Here is a 19,828-nt window from a genome sequence, read left to right on the forward strand (position 1 = left end):
CGTCCATAGATACAGAACAAAGACTGACTGATGTGTGTCTGTCTTTGTTCTGTATGTATCTATGGACGCGAGTCCATAGATACATACAGAACAAAGACAGACACACATCTACACACACATATCCACACAAACATCTCTACACACACACATATCTACACACAAACATATCTACACACACATATCCACACACACATATCTACACACACACATATCTACACACACATATCTACACACACACATCTGGTTCAACCGCACCAATAGAACAAACGACCAGCCGGCTTTGGGTAGCAACTCTAGATTTGTGTTCGGGACTATATCATACAGAAGGATTAAATAGTATTACATTTACATTTAAGTCATTTAGCAGACGCTCTTATCCAGAGCGACTTACAAATTGGAGTATGAATAGATTCATGAAAATAACGTTGTGTAAAAGAGATAATGCCATCGAAGCTGGTGTTTTGGAGGATATATTGGCACAGTTTTGCCGGGTCTCGGCGTCGTCTCGGGCCTAACGACACCCGTGCTAATATATCCAACATGCAGGGTTACTAGAGTGGTTGAGGTGGGTTTATACATACAAAGCGGCTGGTAGTGGGAATATATAAATACTGACGGTAGCTACTATACTAATATGAACTGTGCGTGTGTTTGTCACCCTATTGGTGATGACACACACACACACACACACACACACACACACACACACACACACACACACACACACACACACACACACACACACACACACACACACACACACACACACACACACACACACACACACACACACACACACACTGACACACACACACAAACATACACACACACCAACTACCCTACAAGACAACACACAAACGTACCTGACAACAGACCTCACAGATCAACATCCTTCCTCAGAATATGTTGGTACAATAATCTATTTACCCTCTTCCTCATCCGCCTCTCAACCCCCCTTCCCCTCTCTCTCTCTCTCTCTCTCTCTCTCTCTCTCTCTCTCTCTCTCTCTCTCTCTCTCTCTCTCTCTCTCTCTCTCTCTCGCTCTCTCTCTCTCGCTCTCTCCCTCTCTCGCTCTCTCGCTCTCTCCCCCTCTCCCCCTCTCCCCCTCTCCCCAGGTTCTGTGAAGTGGCGAAGGAGAATGGCATGGATATATTCCGTGTGTTTGACAGTCTCAACTACCTTCCTAACATGATACTGGGCATGGAAGCTGCAGGCAGGTAGGTTGACTGTACCGTCCAGACTGTCCCTAACGAACAAAGAGTTAACCCTCCTCACATCACTGTGTGCACGTGTGTCGTTTTGTCTACGTGAATACCGCACGTCAAATACAGTAGGTACGTCGTATTAGCGACGTCTATATTTAACGCTGACATCATCATCATCGTCGTCAACCTTCGTCATCCACAGAGCAGGAGGGGTGGTGGAGGCTGCTATCTCCTACACAGGAGACGTATCAGACCCCATGAGACAGAAGTACTCTCTGGAGTACTACGTTAACCTGACTGAGGAACTGATGAAGGCTGGGACTCACGTGCTGTGTATCAAGGTGACTTTACTGACACACATATCTACACACAAATATCTACACACACATATATACACACACATATCTACACACACACATCTACACACATCTACACACACTCATATCTACACACACTCATATCTACACACACATATCTACACACACTCATATCTACACACACACATCTACACACACATCTAGACACACACATCTACACACACATATCTGCACACACATATCTACACACACATATCTACACACACATATCTGCACACACATATCTACACACACTCATATCTACACACACACATCTACACACACACACACACACATCTACACAATCTACACACACACATCTACACACACATCTAGACACACACATCTACACACACATATCTGCACACACATATCTACACACACATATCTACACACACATATCTGCACACACATATCTACACACACTCATATCTACACACACACATCTACACACACATCTAGACACACACATCTACACACACATATCTACACACACTCATATCTACACACACACATCTACACACACATCTAGACACACACATCTACACACACATATCTGCACACACATATCTACACACACACATCTACACACACATATCTGCACACACATATCTACACACACTCATATCTACACACACACATCTACACACACATCTAGACACACACATCTACACACACATATCTGCACACACATCTGTTTTATTTGGCGCATGTGGCAAATTTGATTTAAAATCAGACAGTTTTTCAGACAGCTACTTGACAGTTACCAGACAGTTACCAGACAGTTACCAGACAGTTACCAGACAGTTACCAGACATTTACCTGACTGTTACCTGACAGCCACCAGACAGTTACCTGACAGTTACCAGACAGTTACCAGACATTTACCAGATAGTTACCAGACATTTACCTGACTGTTACCTGACAACCACCAGACAGTTACCTGACAGTTACCAGACAGTTACCTGACAGTTACCAGACAGTTACCAGACAGTTACCTGAAAGTTACCAGACAGTTACCAGACAGTTACCAGACAGTTACCAGACAGTTACCAGACAGTTACCTGACAGTTACCAGACAGCCACCAGACAGTTTCCAGACAGTTACCTGACAGTTACCAGACAGTTACCTGACAGTTACCAGACAGTTATCTGACAGCCACCAGACAGTTACCTGACAGTTACCAGACAATTACCAGACAGTTACCAGACAGTTACCAGACAGTTACCAGACATTTACCTGACTGTTACCTGACAGCCACCAGACAGTTACCTGACAGTTACCAGACAGTTACCAGACAGTTACCAGATAGTTACCAGACAGTTACCAGACAGTTTCCAGACAGTTACCAGACAGTTACCTGACAGTTACCAGACAGTTACCAGACCGTTACCAGACAGTTACCAGACAGTTACCAGACAGTTTCCAGACAGTTACCTGACAGTTACCAGACAGTTACCAGACAGTTACCTGACAGTTACCAGACAGTTACAAGACAGTTACCAGACAGTTACCAGACAGTTACCACATAGTTACCAGACAGTTACCAGACAGTTAGCAGACAGTCACCAGACAGTTACCAGACAGTTACCAGACAGTTACTAGACAGTTACCAGACAGTGACCAGACAGTGACCTGACAGTTACCTGACAGTTACCAGACTGTTACCAGACAGTTACCAGACAGTTACCTGACAGTTACCAGACTGTTACCAGACAGTTACCTGACAGTTACCAGACAGTTACCAGACTGTTACCAGACTGTTACCAGACAGTTACCAGACAGTTACCAGACTGTTACCAGACTGTTACCAGACAGTTACCAGACAGTTACCAGACAGTTACCAGACAGTTTCCAGACAGTTTCCAGACAGTTACCTGACAGTTACCAGACAGTTACCAGACAGTTACCAGACAGTTACCAGACAGTTACCACATAGTTACCAGACAGTTACCAGACAGTTAGCAGACAGTCACCAGACAGTTACCAGACAGTTACCAGACAGTTACTAGACAGTTACCAGACAGTTATCTGACAGCCACCAGACAGTTACCTGACAGTTACCAGACAATTACCAGACAGTTACCAGACAGTTACCAGACAGTTACCAGACATTTACCTGACTGTTACCTGACAGCCACCAGACAGTTACCTGACAGTTACCAGACAGTTACCAGACAGTTACCAGATAGTTACCAGACAGTTACCAGACAGTTTCCAGACAGTTACCAGACAGTTACCTGACAGTTACCAGACAGTTACCAGACAGTTACCTGACAGTTACCAGACAGTTACCAGACAGTTACCTGACAGTTACCAGACAGTTACCAGACAGTTACCAGACAGTTACCAGACAGTTACCTGACAGTTACCAGACAGTTACCAGACAGTTACCAGACAGTTACCTGACAGTTACCAGACAGTTACCAGACAGTTACCAGACAGTTACCAGACAGTTACCTGACAGTTACCAGACAGTTACCAGACAGTTACCAGACAGTTACCAGACAGTTACCAGACAGTTACCTGACAGTTACCAGACAGTTACCAGACAGTTACCAGACAGTTACCAGACAGTTACCAGACAGTTACCTGACAGTTACCAGACAGTCACCAGACAGTTACCAGACAGTTACCAGACAGTTACTAGACAGTTACCAGACAGTTATCTGACAGCCACCAGACAGTTACCTGACAGTTACCAGACAATTACCAGACAGTTACCAGACAGTTACCAGACAGTTACCAGACAGTTACCAGACAGTTACCTGACAGTTACCAGACAGTTACCAGACAGTTACCAGACATTTACCTGACTGTTACCTGACAGCCACCAGACAGTTACCAGACAGTTACCAGACAGTTACCAGACAGTTACCAGACAGTTACCAGACAGTTACCAGGGAACATAGCAGAACCATCTCTAACAGAGAAGCCCTTCAATCTAACAGTCTATTTATCTCCTTCTCTCCTTCTCTCCTTCTCCTTCTCTCCTTCTCTCTCTCTCCTTCTCCTTCTCTCCTTCCTTCTCTCCTTCTCCTTCTCTCCTTCCTTCTCTCCTTCTCCTTCTCTCCTTCTCCTTCTCTCCTTCCTTCTCTCCTTCTCCTTCTCTCCTTCTCCTTCTCTCCTTCTCCTTCTCTCCTTCCTTCTCTCCTTCTCTCTTCTCTCCTTCCTTCTCTCCTTCTCCTTCTCTCCTTCTCCTTCTCTCCTTCTCCTTCTCTCCATCTCCTTCTCTCCTTCTCCTTCTCTCCTTCTTCATCTCCTTCTCTCCTTCTCCTTCCTTCTCTCCTTCTCCTTCTCTCCTTCCTTCTCTCCTTCTTCCTTCTCCTTCTCCTTCTCTCCTTCTCTCCTTCTCCTTCTTCATCTCCTTCTCTCCTTCTCCTTCCTTCTCTCCTTCTCTCTCTCCTCCTTCTCTCCTTCTCCTTCTCTCCTTCTCCTTCTCTCCTTCTCCTTCTCTCCTTCCTTCTCTCCTTCCTTCTCTCCTTCTCTCCTTCTCCTTCTTCATCTCCTTCTCTCCTTCTCTTCCTTCTCTCCTTCCTCTCTCCTTCTCTCCTCCCTCCTCTCTCCTTCTCCCTCTCCTTCTCTCCTCCTTCTCCCTTCTCCTTCTCTCCTTCCTTCTCTCCTTCTCTCCTTCTCCTTCTTCATCTCCTTCTCTCCTTCTCCTTCCTTCTCTCCTTCCTTCTCTCCTTCTCCTTCTCTCCTTCTCCTTCTCTCCTTCTCCTTCTCTCCTTCTCCTTCTCTCCTTCTCCTTCTCTCCTTCCTTCTCTCCTCCTCCTCTCTTCCTTCTCTCCTTCTCTCCTTCTCCTTCTCTCCTTCTCCTTCTCTCCTTCCTTCTCTCCTCCTTCTCTCCTTCTCCTTCTCTCCTTCCTTCTCTCCTTCTCCTTCTCTCCTTCTCCTTCTCTCCTTCTCTCCTTCTCCTTCTCTCATTCTCCTTCTCTCCTTCTCCTCCTCTCTCTCTACCTCTTCATCCCTCCATCCATCCTCTCCAGGACATGGCCGGTCTGTTGAAGCCGGAGTCCAGCCGTATCCTGATCAGTGCCTTGCGCGATCGTTTTCCTGACGTTCCCATCCACGTCCACACACACGACACAGCAGGGGCTGGAGTAGCCGCAATGCTGGCCTGCGCTGAGGCCGGGGCCGACGTAGTGGATGTCGCGGTGGGTAACGCACACACACACACACACACGCACACACACATACACACACGCACGCACACACGCACACACACACGCGCACACACATACACACACGCACGCACACACACACGCACACACGCGCACACACATACACACACACACACACGCACACACACATACACACACGCACGCACACACGCACACACACACGCGCACACACATACACACATGCACGCACACACACACGCGCACACGCACACACACACACACGCACACACGCACACACACACGCGCACACACATACACACACACACACCCATGCACACACACACACATGCACACACACACATACGCACGTACGCACACACACACACACACACACACACACACACACACACACACACACACACACACACACACACACACACACACACACACACACGCACATACGCACACACACACATACGCGCACACACACACACACACACACACACACTAACTAACTATTAATTTGTTGTCAAAGGTGGACTCCATGGCAGGGATGACGTCACAGCCCAGCATGGGAGCCATGGTGGCCTGCACCAAAGGAACCAAACTCGACACTGGTATGTGACTGGCCCACAGCCCTGTCAATCAGTATGGAGATGCCTCTATATACCAATCAGAGCCCTTTCTAATGTCTGCTGGTGTATTGAACAGAGCCCGTCCACTCAATTAGTCAGATTGATCAATAAGCTAAGATGACAATTTATTAATTTACTGACTGACTTACTGATTGATCGATTGAAACTCAAAATAACATCACCAACAGATGAAAGCAACAACCTTAGTCTAACTGTCAATCAGATGGTTCCTAATCCTACTGCAGTCTGCCTGTCTATCAGATGGTTCCTAATCCTACTGCAGTCTGCCTGTCTATCAGATGGTTCCTAATCCTACTGCAGTCTAACTGTCAATCAGATGGTTCCTAATCCTACTGCAGTCTGCCTGTCTATCAGATGGTTCCTAATCCTACTGCAGTCTGCCTGTCTATCAGATGGTTCCTAATCCTACTGCAGTATAACTGTCAATCAGATGGTTCCTAATCCTACTGCAGTCTGCCTGTCTATCAGATGGTTCCTAATCCTACTGCAGTCTAACTGTCAATCAGATGGTTCCTAATCCTACTGCAGTCAAACTGTCAATCAGATGGTTCCTAATCCTACTGCAGTCTAACTGTCAATCAGATGGTTCCTAATCCTACTGCAGTCTGCCTGTCTATCAGCTGGATCTTAATCCTACTGCAGTCTGCCTGTCTATCAGATGGTTCCTAATCCTACTGCAGTCTAACTGTCAATCAGATGGTTCCTAATTCTACTGCAGTCTGCCTGTCTATCAGCTGGTTCCTAATCCTACTGCAGTCTGCTTGTCTATCATCTGGGTCCTAATCCTACTGCCGTCTGCCTGTCTATCAGCTGGGTCCCAGTCCTACTGCAGTCTGCTTGTCTATCAGCTGGGTCCTAATCCTACTGCAGTCTGCCTGTCTATCAGCTGGTTCCCTATCCTACTGCAGTCTGCCTGTCTGTCAGCTGGATCCTAATCCTACTGTAGCCTGCCTGTCTGTCAGCTGGATCCTAATCCTACTGCAGTCTGTCTGTCTATCAGATGGATCCTAATCCTACTGCAGTCTGCCTGTCTGTTAGCTGGATCCTAATCCTACTGCAGTCTGCCTGTCTATCAGCTGGGTCCTAATCCTACTGCAGTCTGCCTGTCTATCAGCTGGTTCCTAATCCTACTGCAGTCTGCCTGTCTATCAGCTGGTTCCTAATCCTACTGCAGTCTGCTTGTCTATCATCTGGGTCCTAATCATACTGCAGTCTGCCTGTCTATCAGCTGGGTCCCAGTCCTACTGCAGTCTGCTTGTCTATCAGCTGGGTCCTAATCCTACTGCAGTCTGCCTGTCTATCAGCTGGGTCCTAATCCTACTGCAGTCTGCTTGTCTATCAGCTGGGTCCTATCCTACTGCAGTCTGCTTGTCTATCGGCTGGGTCCTAATCTTATTGCAGTCTGCTTGTCTATCATCTGGGTCCTAATCCTACTGCAGTCTGCCTGTCTATCAGCTGGGTCCTAATCTTACTGCAGTCTGCTTGTCTATCAGCTGGGTCCTAATCCTACTGCAGTCGGCTTGTCTATCAGCTGGGTCCTAATCCTACTGCAGTCTGCCTGTCAATCAGCTGGGTCCTTATCCTACTGCTGTCTGCCTGTCTATCAGCTGGGTCCTAATACTACTGCAGTCTGCCTGTCTATCATCTGGGTCCTAATCCTACTGCAGTCTGCCTGTCTATCATCTGGTTCCTAATCCTACTGCAGGCTGCTTGTCTATCAAATGGGTCCTAATCCTACTGCAGTCTGCTTGTCTATCAGCTGGGTCCTAATCCTACTGCAGTCTGCCTGTCAATCAGCTGGGTCCTTATCCTACTGCTGTCTGCCTGTCTATCAGCTGGGTCCTAATCCTACTGCAGTCTGCCTGTCTATCAGCTGGGTCCTAATCCTACTGCAGTCTGCCTGTCTATCAGCTGGTCCCTAAAACTACTGCAGTCTGCCTGTCTATCATCTGGGTCCTAATCCTACTGCAGGCTGCTTGTCTATCAAATGGGTCCTAATCCTACTGCAGTCTGCTTGTCTATCAGCTGGGTCCTAATCCTACTGCAGTCTGCCTGTCAATCAGCTGGGTCCTTATCCTACTGCTGTCTGCCTGTCTATCAGCTGGGTCCTAATCCTACTGCAGTCTGCCTGTCTATCAGCTGGGTCCTAATCCTACTGCAGTCTGCCTGTCTATCAGCTGGTCCCTAAAACTACTGCAGTCTGCCTGTCTATCATCTGGGTCCTAATCCTACTGCAGTCTGCCTGTCTATCAGCTGGGTCCTAATCCTACTGCAGTCTGCATGTCTATCATCTGGGTCCTAATCCTACTGCAGTCTGCCTGTCTATCAGCTGGTTCCTAATCCTACTGCAGTCTGCCTGTCTATCAGCTGGTTCCTAATCCTACTGCAGTCTGCCTGTCTATCAGCTGGGTTGTAATCCTACTGCAGTCTGCCTGTCTATCAGCTGGATCCTAATCTTACTGCAGTCTGCCTGTCTATGAGCTGGTTCCTAATCCTACTGCAGTCTGCCTGTCTATCATCTAGTTCCTAGTCCTACTGCAGTCTGCCTGTCTATCAGCTGGGTCCTAATCCTACTGCAGTCTGCCTGTCTATCAGATGGTTCCTAATCCTACTGCAGTCTGCCTGTCTATCAGCTGGGTCCTAATCCTACTGCAGTCTGCCTGTCTATCAGCTGGTTCCTAATCCTACTGCAGTCTGCCTGTCTATCAGATGGGTCCTAATCCTACTGCAGTCTGCTTGTCTATCATCTGGGTCCTAATCCTACTGCAGTCTGCCTGTCTATCAGCTGGGTCCTAATCCTACTGCAGTCTGCTTGTCTATCAGCTGGGTCCTAATCCTACTGCAGTCTGCTTGTCTATCAGCTGGGTCCTAATCCTACTGCAGTCTGCCTGTCAATCAGTTGGGTCTCTATCCTACTGCAGTCTGCCTGTCAATCAGCTGGGTCCTTATCCTACTGCTGTCTGCCTGTCTATCAGCTGGATCCTAATCCTACTGCAGTCTGCCTGTCTATCAGCTGATTTCTATTCCTACTGCAGTCTGCATGTCTATCAGCTGGTTCCTAATCCTACTGCAGTCTGCCTGTCTATCAGCTGGGTCCTAATCCTACTGCAGTCTGCCTGTCTATCAGCTGGGTCCTAATCCTACTGCAGTCTGCCTGTCTATCAGCTGGGTCCTAATCCTACTGCAGTCTGCCTGTCTATCAGCTGGTTCCTAATCCTACTGCAGTCTGCCTGTCTATCAGCTGGTTCGTAATCCTACTGCAGTCTGCCTGTCTATCAGCTGGGTCCTAATCCTACTGCAGTCTGCCTGTCTATCAGCTGGATCCCTAATCCTACTGCAGTCTGCCTGTCTATCAGCTGGTTCCTAATCCTACTGCAGTCTGCCTGTCTATCAGCTGGGTCCTAATCCTACTGCAGTCTGCCTGTCTATCAGCTGGTTCCCTATCCTACTGCAGTCTGCTTGTCTATCAGCTGGGTCCTAATCCTACTACAGTCTGCCTGTCTATCAGCTGGGTCCTAATCCTACTGCAGTCTGCCTGTCTATCAGCTGGGTCCTAATCCTACTGCAGTCTGCCTGTCTATCAGATGGGTCCTAATCCTACTGCAGTCTGCCTGTCTATCAGCTGGGTCCTAATCCTACTGCAGTCTGCCTGTCTATCAACTGGGTCCTAATCCTACTGCAGTCTGCCTGTCTATCAGCTGGGTCCTAATCCTACTGCAGTCTGCCTGTCTATCAGCTGGGTCCTTATCCTACTGCAGTCTGCCTGTCTATCAGCTGGGTCCTAATCCTACTGCAGTCTGCCTGTCTATCAGCTGGGCCCTAATCCTACTGCAGTCTGCCTGTCTATCAGCTGGGTCCTAATCCTACTGCAGTCTGCCTGTCTGTCAGCTGGGTCCTAATCCTACTGCAGTCTGCCTGTCTATCAGCTGGGTCCTAATCCTACTGCAGTCTGCCTGTCTAGTCAGCTGGGTCCTAATCCTACTGCAGTCTGCCTGTCTATCAGCTGGGTCCTAATCCTACTGCAGTCTGCCTGTCTATCAGCTGGGTCCTAATCCTACTGCAGTCTGCCTGTCTGTCAGCTGGGTCCTAATCCTACTGCAGTCTGCCTGTCTATCAGCTGGGTCCTAATCCTACTGCAGTCTGCCTGTCTATCAGCTGGGTCCTAATCCTACTGCAGTCTGCCTGTCTATCAGCTGGGTCCTAATCCTACTGCAGTCTGCCTGTCTGTCAGCTGGATCCTAATCCTACTGCAGTCTGCCTGTCTATCAGCTGGTTCCTAATCCTACTGCAGTCTGCCTGTCTATCAGCTGGGTCCTAATCCTACTGCAGTCTGCCTGTCTATCAGCTGGGTCCTAATCCTACTGCAGTCTGCCTGTCTATCAGCTGGGTCCTAATCCTACTGCAGTCTGCCTGTCTATCAGCTGGGTCCTAATCCTACTGCAGTCTGCCTGTCTATCAGCTGGGTCCTAATCCTACTGCAGTCTGCCTGTCTATCAGCTGGGTCCTAATCCTACTGCAGTCTGCCTGTCTATCACCTGGGTCCTAATCCTACTGCAGTCTGCCTGTCTATCAGCTGGGTCCTAATCCTAATCCTACTGCAGTCTGCCTGTCTATCAGCTGGGTCCTAATCCTACTGCAGTCTGCCTGTCTATCAGCTGGGTCCTAATCCTACTGCAGTCTGCCTGTCTATCAGCTGGGTCCTAATCCTACTGCAGTCTGCCTGTCTATCAGCTGGGTCCTAATCCTACTGCAGTCTGCCTGTCTATCAACTGGGTCCTAATCCTACTGCAGTCTGCCTGTCTATCAGCTGGGTCCTAATCCTACTGCAGTCTGCCTGTCAATCAGCTGGGTCCTAATCCTACTGCAGTCTGCCTGCCTATCATCTGGTTCCTAATCCTACTGCAGTCTGCCTGTCTATCATCTGGTTCCTAATCCTACTGCAGTCTGCCTGTCCATCAGCTTGGTCCTAATCCTACTGCAGTCTGCCTGTCTATCATCTGGTTCCTAATCCTACTGCAGTCTGCCTGTCTATCAGCTTGGTCCTAATCCTACTGCAGTCTGCCAGTCTATCAGTCATTGAAAACCACATTCATTCATTTGTCAGTTTGTTTTCTTGTTTATTCATCCAATTATTAATTCATTCATTCATTATTTTGTTTGTTGATTCGTTCATTCATCCTGGTATTCACCCCGTACACTGCAGCAGCAGCATGTTGTTACTGTGTTAGAATTCCTCCAGAAGTCAGTCTTTCTAGGGAAATTACTTCTTGTTAAAGAGGGTGACGGGGGTACGGGTATTTAACCTTTATTTAACCTTTAACTAGGCAAATCAGTTTCGAAAAAATTACTGCAATGACGGCCTACCCCCAGGCAAAACCCTAACCCGGATGACACTGGGCCAATTGTGCGCCGCCCTATGGGACTCCCAATCACGGCCCGGTTGTGATACAGCCTAGAATCGAACCAAGGTCTGTAATGACGCCTCTTGCACTGAGATGCAGTGCCATAGACCGCTGTGCCACTCGGGAGCCCAGAAGGGGAGAGGAGAGGAGAGGAGAGGAGAGGAGAGGAGAGGAGAGGAGAGGAGGGGAGAGGAGAGGAGAGGAGAGGAGAGGAGAGGAGAGGGAGGAGGGGATAGGCAGAAGGGGAGAGGGAGGAGGGGAGAGGCAGAAGGGGAGAGGGAGGAGGGGAGAGGCAGAAGGGGAGAGGGAGGAGGGGAGAGGCAGAAGGGGAGAGGGAGGAGGGGAGAGGCAGAAGGGGAGAGGGAGGAGAGGAGAGGCAGAAGGGGAGTGGGAGGAGAGGAGAGGCAGAAGGGGAGTGGGAGGAGAGGAGAGGCAGAAGGGGAGAGGGAGGAGGGGAGAGGCAGAAGGGGAGAGGGGGGAGAGGAGAGGCAGAAGGGGAGAGGGAGGAGGGGAGAGGCAGAAGGTTAGAGCGAGGAGAGATGAGGCAGAAGGGGAGAGGGGGGAGAGGAGAGTAGAGGGTGAAGGGGGAGGGAGGAGAGGAGAGGAAGGAAGGGGAGAGGGAGGAGAGGAGAGGTGAGTATGTGTAATGAGGAATGGCATGGAGAGATGTTTGCACAATCATTTACAGTGTTACTGACAGAAGAGAGGGAAGGGAGGGAGGGAGTCAGAATGGGGGAGGGAGGGAGGGAGTCAGAATGGGGGTTGGAGGGAGGGAGTCAGAATGGGGGAGGGAGGGAGTCAGAATGGGGGTTGGAGGGAGGGAGGTAGATGGAGATAGAGTGATGGCTTGGGGAAATATCCCAAATCCCCACCCTGTCACACCTGACAAGAGAGGAAGGATCCAAATCTCCCCGTGGCTTCACACCTGAGTGATGATGTTGCTCTTGTGTTAGCGTTTAAATCATTTGCATTCCTCCCATCTCTCTCATCAAACAGACACACACACAGGGGCACCCAAACACACACACACACATACACACACACACACAAACACACACACACACACACACACACACACACACACACACACACACACACACACACACACACACACACACACACACACACACACACACACACACACACACAGACACACACACACACACACACACACCAACAAGCTCTCACAGTCTCACCTGCTAACTTTGACGTTTATCCAAGTTGATCTAAACGTCAAATTGTCGATGTGTTTTTGAAACTCTGTGTAAACTCGTTCTGTTTCTGCAAAACGTCTGATTTAGTACGTACAACCTTCTGAGTCACAGGATTCCGCCTTTCGCCCACCCTGGTGGCCAAAACCCGAGCCTTCCTGGTGGTAATAACGCTCACTGTTGCCCCTAGTGGATGGTTTTGAAGGCGTTTCCCGACATTGCACACACCATTGCCAAAGCGTGTGAAATAGATCATAAACAACATTGAAATAAACAATAACAAATAAACGGTAAACATCACACAAAAGTTCCAAAAGAATAAAGACATTTCAAATGTCATATGTCTATATACAGTGTTGTGCAAATAGTTAAAGTACAAAAGTGAAAATAAATAAACATAAATATGGGTTGTATTTACAATGGTGTTTGTTCTTCACTGGTTGACCTTTTCTTGTGGTAACAGGTCACACATCTTGCTGCTGTGATGTCACACTGTGGTATTTCACCCAGTAGATATGGGAGTTTATCAAAATTGGGTTTGTTTTTCTAATTCTTTGTGGATCTGTGTAATCTGAGGGAAATATGTGTCTCTAATATGGTCATACATTTGGCAAGAATGTCAAAAACACTTTGAAATGTGTTTGAAATGTTTTCAGCAACTTGGATAAACGTCTCAGTCTGCAGTAAGACTATGAGATCTTGTTGGTGTGTGTGCAGTGTGTATGTAGTGTGTGTGTGAGTGCCTCTCTGTGTGTGTGTGCAGAGCAGAGCTGGTTAATTGAGTTGTCTAGAAGATGTCAGTTTATTTAGCTTGACAGCTGTAACAGTGCACACACACACACACACACTCTCATAGACACACACATACAAACACATACTGTACACATACACACACACACAAACGTACACACGCACGCACACACCGTCCGAGTGATATTGTGCATTATTTATTCAAGCCGTGCTGTATCTGTTATCAGCTCATTTGACGAGACAGTTTTCACTGCAGACCACTCAACCGGGAGACATGGCTGACAACACCCACACCCACAGAGGCAAGCAGACACACACACACACAGAGGCGCTCACACACACACACACACACACACACACTCATACACAAACCAACTAGGTCTCACAGTCTCACTGTAGAATTAGACATTTATCCACGTTTCTCTTTACGTCAAATTTAGGAGTTTGCTCCAGATGTGTTTTTGCCACCCTGGGTTTGACTCCTCCTGCTCCTCCTCCTCCTCCTCTTCCTCCTCCTGCTCAGAGTCGTTCTGTTTCTCGTTCTGATCCAGAGTCATGCGTTCACGCCCCTCTGCCAGCCCCGTCCACCACGTTCTGATCCAGAGTCATGGGTTCACGCCCCTCTGCCAGCCCCGTCCACAACGTTCTGATCCAGAGTCATGGGTTCACGCCCCTCTGCCAGCCCCGTCCACAACGTTCTGATCCAGAGTCATGGGTTCACGCCCCTCTGCCAGCCCCGTCCACAACGTTCTGATCCAGAGTCATGGGTTCACGCCCCTCTGCCAGCCCCGTCCACAACGTTCTGATCCAGAGTCATGGGTTCACGCCCCTCTGCCAGCCCCGTCCACAACGTTCTGATCCAGAGTCATGGGTTCACGCCCCTCTGCCAGCCCCGTCCACAACATTCTAACAACGACGTCCATTTCGAAGTCACTCTTGAGCGAAATGCCTGAACAATACCATACACAGACTCATAACACATCTCTCTCTCTCTCTCTCTCTCTGTCTCTCTCTCTCTCTCTCTCTCTCTCTCTCTCTCTCTCTCTCTCTCTCTCTCTCTCTCTCTCTCTCTCTCTCTCTCTCTCTCTCTCTCTCTCTCTCTCTCTCTCTCTCTCTCTCTCTCTCTCTCTCTCTCTCTGTCTCTCTCTGTCTCTCTCTCTCTCTCTCTCTCTCTCTCTCTCTCTCTCTCTCTCTCTCTCTCTCTCTCTCTCTTCCCCCCTCCATCCCAGGTATTGCCTTACAGAAGGTGTTTGATTATAGTGAGTACTGGGAGGTGACTAGAGGGCTGTATGCTCCCTTTGACTGCACTGCTACCATGAAGTCAGGTAAGACATGGACACACACACACATAGACTACACAGACACACGAGTACTCTTAAACGGACACATACACACTATTCTCTCTCTTTCTTTCTGTCTCCCTCTCACACACACACACATTTGAATAAAACAATCAAATTTCACACACACACACACACACACACACACGTACACACTCACCTCCTGTCTCTCTCTCTCTCTCGCTCCAGGTAACGCTGATGTGTATGAGAATGAGATTCCAGGCGGTCAGTACACCAACCTTCACTTCCAGGCCCACAGCATGGGGCTGGGAAACAAGTTTAAACAAGTCAAGAAGTCCTACTCAGAGGCTAACAAACTACTGGGGGATCTGATCAAGGTAATGAGAGATGAAGGGAGAGGGGAGTCTAGGTAACAACTACCTAGACTTGGTCCTAGAGGGAGAGGGAGAGGGGGTAGGGAGGTTGTTACCTAGACTTGGTCATAGAGGGAGAGGGAGAGGGGGTAGGGAGGTTGTTACCTAGACTTGGTCCTAGAGGGAGAGGGAGGGGGAAAGGGAGGATGTTACCTAGACTTGGTCCTAGAGGGGGAAGGGGAAGGGGTGGGGAGGTTGTTACCTAGAATTGGTCCTAGAGGGAGAGGGGGAAGGGGTGGGGAGGTTGTTACCTAGACTTGGTCCTAGAGGGAGAGGGGGAAGGGGTGAGGAGGTTGTTACCTAGACTTGGTCCTAGAGGGAGAGGGAGGGGGAAAGGGAGGATGTTACCTAGACTTGGTCCTAGAGGGGGAAGGGGTGGGGAGGTTGTTACCTAGACTTGGTCCTAGAGGGAGAAGGGGTGGGGAGGTTGTTACCTAGACTTGGTCCTAGAGGGAGAAGGGGAAGGGGTGGGGAGGTTGTTACCTAGACTTGGTCCTAGAGGGAGAAGGGGAAGGGGTGGGGAGGTTGTTACCTAGACTTGGTCCTAGAGGGAGAGGGGGAGGGGGTAGGGAGGTTGTTACCTAGACTTGGTCCTAGAGGGAGAGGGGGAAGGGAGGTTGTTACCTAGACTTGGTCCTAGAGGGAGAAGGGGAAGGGGTGAGGAGGTTGTTACCTAGACATGGTCCTAGAGGGAGAGGGAGGGGGAAAGGGAGGATGTTACCTAGACTTGGTCCTAGAGGGGGAAGGGGAAGGGGTGGGGAGGTTGTTACCTAGACATGGTCCTAGAGGGAGAGGGGGTAGGGAGGTTGTTTCCTAGACTTGGTCCTAGAGGGAGAGGGAGGGGGAAAGGGAGGATGTTACCTAGACTTGGTCCTAGAGGGGGAAGGGGAAGGGGTGGGGAGGTTGTTACCTAGACTTGGTCCTAGAGGGAGAGGGGGAAGGGGTGGGGAGGTTGTTACCTAGACTTGGTCCTAGAGGGAGAAGGGGAAGGGGTGGGGAGGTTGTTACCTAGACTTGGTCCTAGAGGGAGAGGGGGAAGGGGTGGGGAGGTTGTTACCTAGACTTGGTCCTAGAGGGAGAGGGGGAAGGGAGGTTGTTACCTAGACTTGGTCCTAGAGGGAGAGGGGGAAGGGGTGGGGAGGTTGTTACCTAGAATTGGTCCTAGAGGGAGAGGGGGAAGGGGTGGGGAGGTTGTTACCTAGACTTGGTCCTAGAGGGAGAGGGGGAAGGGGTGAGGAGGTTGTTACCTAGACTTGGTCCTAGAGGGAGAGGGAGAGGGGGAAGGGAGGTTGTTACCTAGACTTGGTCCTAGAGGGAGAGGGGGAAGGGAGGTTGTTACCTAGACTTGGTCCTAGAGGGAGAGGGGGAAGGGAGGTTGTTACCTAGACTTGGTCCTAGAGGGAGAGGGAGAAGGGAGGTTGTTACCTAGACTTGGTCCAAGAGGGAGAGGGGGAAGGGAGGTTGTTACCTAGACTTGGTCCTAGAGGGAGAGGGAGAAGGGAGGTTGTTACCTAGACTTGGTCCTAGAGGGAGAGGGAGGGGGAAAGGGAGGATGTTACCTAGACTTGGTCCTAGAGGGGGAAGGGGTGGGGAGGTTGTTACCTAGACTTGGTCCTAGAGGGGGAAGGGGTGGGGAGGTTGTTACCTAGACTTGGTCCTAGAGGGAGAGGGAGAAGGGAGGTTGTTACCTAGACTTGGTCCTAGAGGGAGAGGGAGGTGGAAAGGGAGGATGTTACCTAGACTTGGTCCTAGAGGGGGAAGGGGTGGGGAGGTTGTTACCTAGACTTGGTCCTAGAGGGGGAAGGGGTGGGGAGGTTGTTACCTAGACTTGGTCCTAGAGGGAGAAGGGGAAGGGGTGGGTAGGTTGTTACCTAGAATTGGTCCTAGAGGGAGAGGGAGGGGGAAAGGGAGGATGTTACCTAGACTTGGTCCTAGAGGGAGAGGGAGGGGGAAAGGGAGGATGTTACCTAGACTTGGTCCTAGAGGGGGAAGGGGTGGGGAGGTTGTTACCTAGACTTGGTCCTAGAGGGAGAAGGGGAAGGGGTGGGGAGGTTGTTACCTAGACTTGGTCCTAGAGGGAGAAGGGGAAGGGGTGGGGAGGTTGTTACCTAGACTTGGTCCTAGAGGGGGAAGGGGAAGGGGTGAGGAGGTTGTTACCTAGAATTGGTCCTAGAGGGAGAGGGAGGGGGAAAGGGAGGATGTTACCTAGACTTGGTCCTAGAGGGGGAAGGGGTGGGGAGGTTGTTACCTAGACTTGGTCCTAGAGGGAGAAGGGGAAGGGGTGGGGAGGTTGTTACCTAGACTTGGTCCTAGAGGGAGAAGGGGAAGGGGTGGGGAGGTTGTTACCTAGACTTGGTCCTAGAGCGAGAGGGGGAAGGGAGGTTGTTACCTAGACTTGGTCCTAGAGGGAGAAGGGGAAGGGGTGGGGAGGTGGCTGCTTAGACTTGGTCCAAGACTTGTCGCTCCTGTACCTCTTGCCGTGCGGAAGCCTGGATATAAGATATAAGACTTGTAGTTTTTACTGTAGGTGTGACACTGGGGGAAACTCCAAGCTCACGCTGTCTGAAAATGGCACCATATTCTCCAGTGAGGGCACTTCTTCTGTGGAGTTGACCAGGGTGTTCACTGTGTGGGTGACTGGGACGTGTTATAATGCATGTCCTTGAATTGATAGTGTTTGTGTCTGTAGTCTGTCTGGGGTCTTAGTCTCTGTTTGTTTCAATTTGTTTAAAATCTTTACCACTTTCTGCATCTGAAATGTAAGATCTATTGTTCTCCTTCTCTCTTCTCCCTCTCATCATGCCTTTTCTCCTCCCTCTCATCATGCCTTCTCTCATCATGACTTCTCTTCTCCCTCTCATTGTGCCTTCTCTCCTCCCTCTCATCATGCCTTCTCTCCTCCCTCTCATTATGCCTTCTCTCCTCCCTCTCATCGTGTCTTCTCTCCTCCCTCTCATCATGACTTCGCTCCTCCCTCTCATTATGCCTTCTCTTCTCCCTCTCATCGTGCCTTCTCTCCTCCCTCTCATCATGCCTTCTCTCCTCCCTCTCATCATGCCTTCTCTTCTCCCTCTCATCATGCCTTCTCTCCTCCCTCTCATTGTGCCTTCTCTCCTCCCTCTCATCATGCCTTCTCTCCTCCCTCTCATCATGCCTTCTCTCCTCCCTCTCATTGTGTCTTCTCTCCTCCCTCTCATCATGCCTTCTCTTCTCCCTCTCATCATGCCTTCTCTCCTCCCTCTCATCATGCCTTCTCTTCTCCCTCTCATCATGCCTTCTCTTCTCCCTCTCATCATGCCTTCTCTCCTCCCTCTCATTGTGTCTTCTCTCCTCCCTCTCATCACGCCTTCTCTCCTCCCTCTCATTGTGTCTTCTCTCCTCCCTCTCATCACGCCTTCTCTTCTCCCTCTCATTATGCCTTCTCTCCTCCCTCTCATCATGCCTTCTCTTCTCCCTCTCATCATGCCTTCTCTCCTCCCTCTCATCATGCCTTCTCTTCTCCCTCTCATCATGCCTTCTCTCCTCCCTCTCATCACGCCTTCTCTTCTCCCTCTCATTATGCCTTCTCTCCTCCCTCTCATCATGCCTTCTCTCCTCCTTCTCATCATGCCTTCTCTCCTCCCTCTCATCGTGCCTTCTCTTCTCCCTCTCATCATGCCTTCTCTCCTCCCTCTCATCGTGCCTTCTCTTCTCCCTCTCATCGTGCCTTCTCTCCTCCCTCTCATCATGACTTCTCTCCCTCCCTCTCATCTTGCCATCTCTCCTCCCTCTCATCATGCCTTCTCTCCTCCCTCTCATCATGCCTTCTCTTCTCCCTCTCATCATGCCTTCTCTCCTCCCTCTCATCTTGCCTTCTCTCCTCCCTCTCATCTTGCCTTCTCTCCTCCCTCTCATCATGCCTTCTCTCCTCCCTCTCGTCATGCCTTCTCTCCTCCCTCTCATCATGCCTTCTCTCCTCCCTCTCATCATGCCTTCTCTCCTCCCTCTCATTGTGACTTCTCTCCTCCCTCTCATTGTGCCTTCTCTCCTCCCTCTCATCATGCCTTCTCTCCTCCCTCTCATTGTGACTTCTCTCCTCCCTCTCATCATGCCTTCTCTCCTCCCTCTCATCACGCCTTCTCTCCTCCCTCTCATCGTGCCTTCTCTCCTCCCTCTCATTGTGCCTTCTCTTCTCCCTCTCATCATGCCTTCTCTCCTCCCTCTCATCATGCCTTCTCTCCTCCCTCTCATCACGCCTTCTCTCCTCCCTCTCATTGTGCCTTCTCTCCTCCCTCTCATCATGCCTTCTCTCCTCCCTCTCATTATGCCTTCTCTCCTCCCTCTCATCGTGTCTTCTCTCCTCCCTCTCATCATGACTTCGCTCCTCCCTCTCATTATGCCTTCTCTTCTCCCTCTCATCGTGCCTTCTC

The 19,828-nt window shown here is 49.8% G+C and overlaps 1 protein-coding gene across 3 annotated transcripts in view; it reads left to right on the plus strand.

Annotated features, from left to right (window-relative positions):
* Nucleotides 1-19,828, plus strand: part of LOC139561273 (pyruvate carboxylase, mitochondrial-like) — a 516,102-nt gene that overhangs the window by 433,549 nt on the left and 62,725 nt on the right. For all 3 annotated transcript variants that reach the window (XM_071378258.1, XM_071378257.1, XM_071378259.1), the window contains 6 exons: nt 1,116-1,217; nt 1,408-1,546; nt 5,552-5,719; nt 6,222-6,303; nt 14,935-15,030; nt 15,235-15,383. In XM_071378258.1, coding sequence (XP_071234359.1) covers nt 1,116-1,217; nt 1,408-1,546; nt 5,552-5,719; nt 6,222-6,303; nt 14,935-15,030; nt 15,235-15,383 — 736 coding nt within the window. The remainder of the gene's footprint in view (nt 1-1,115; nt 1,218-1,407; nt 1,547-5,551; nt 5,720-6,221; nt 6,304-14,934; nt 15,031-15,234; nt 15,384-19,828) is intronic.

The sequence above is a fragment of the Salvelinus alpinus genome, chromosome 31 (genome assembly GCF_045679555.1).
Source record: "Salvelinus alpinus chromosome 31, SLU_Salpinus.1, whole genome shotgun sequence".
Classification (NCBI taxonomy): domain Eukaryota; kingdom Metazoa; phylum Chordata; class Actinopteri; order Salmoniformes; family Salmonidae; genus Salvelinus; species Salvelinus alpinus.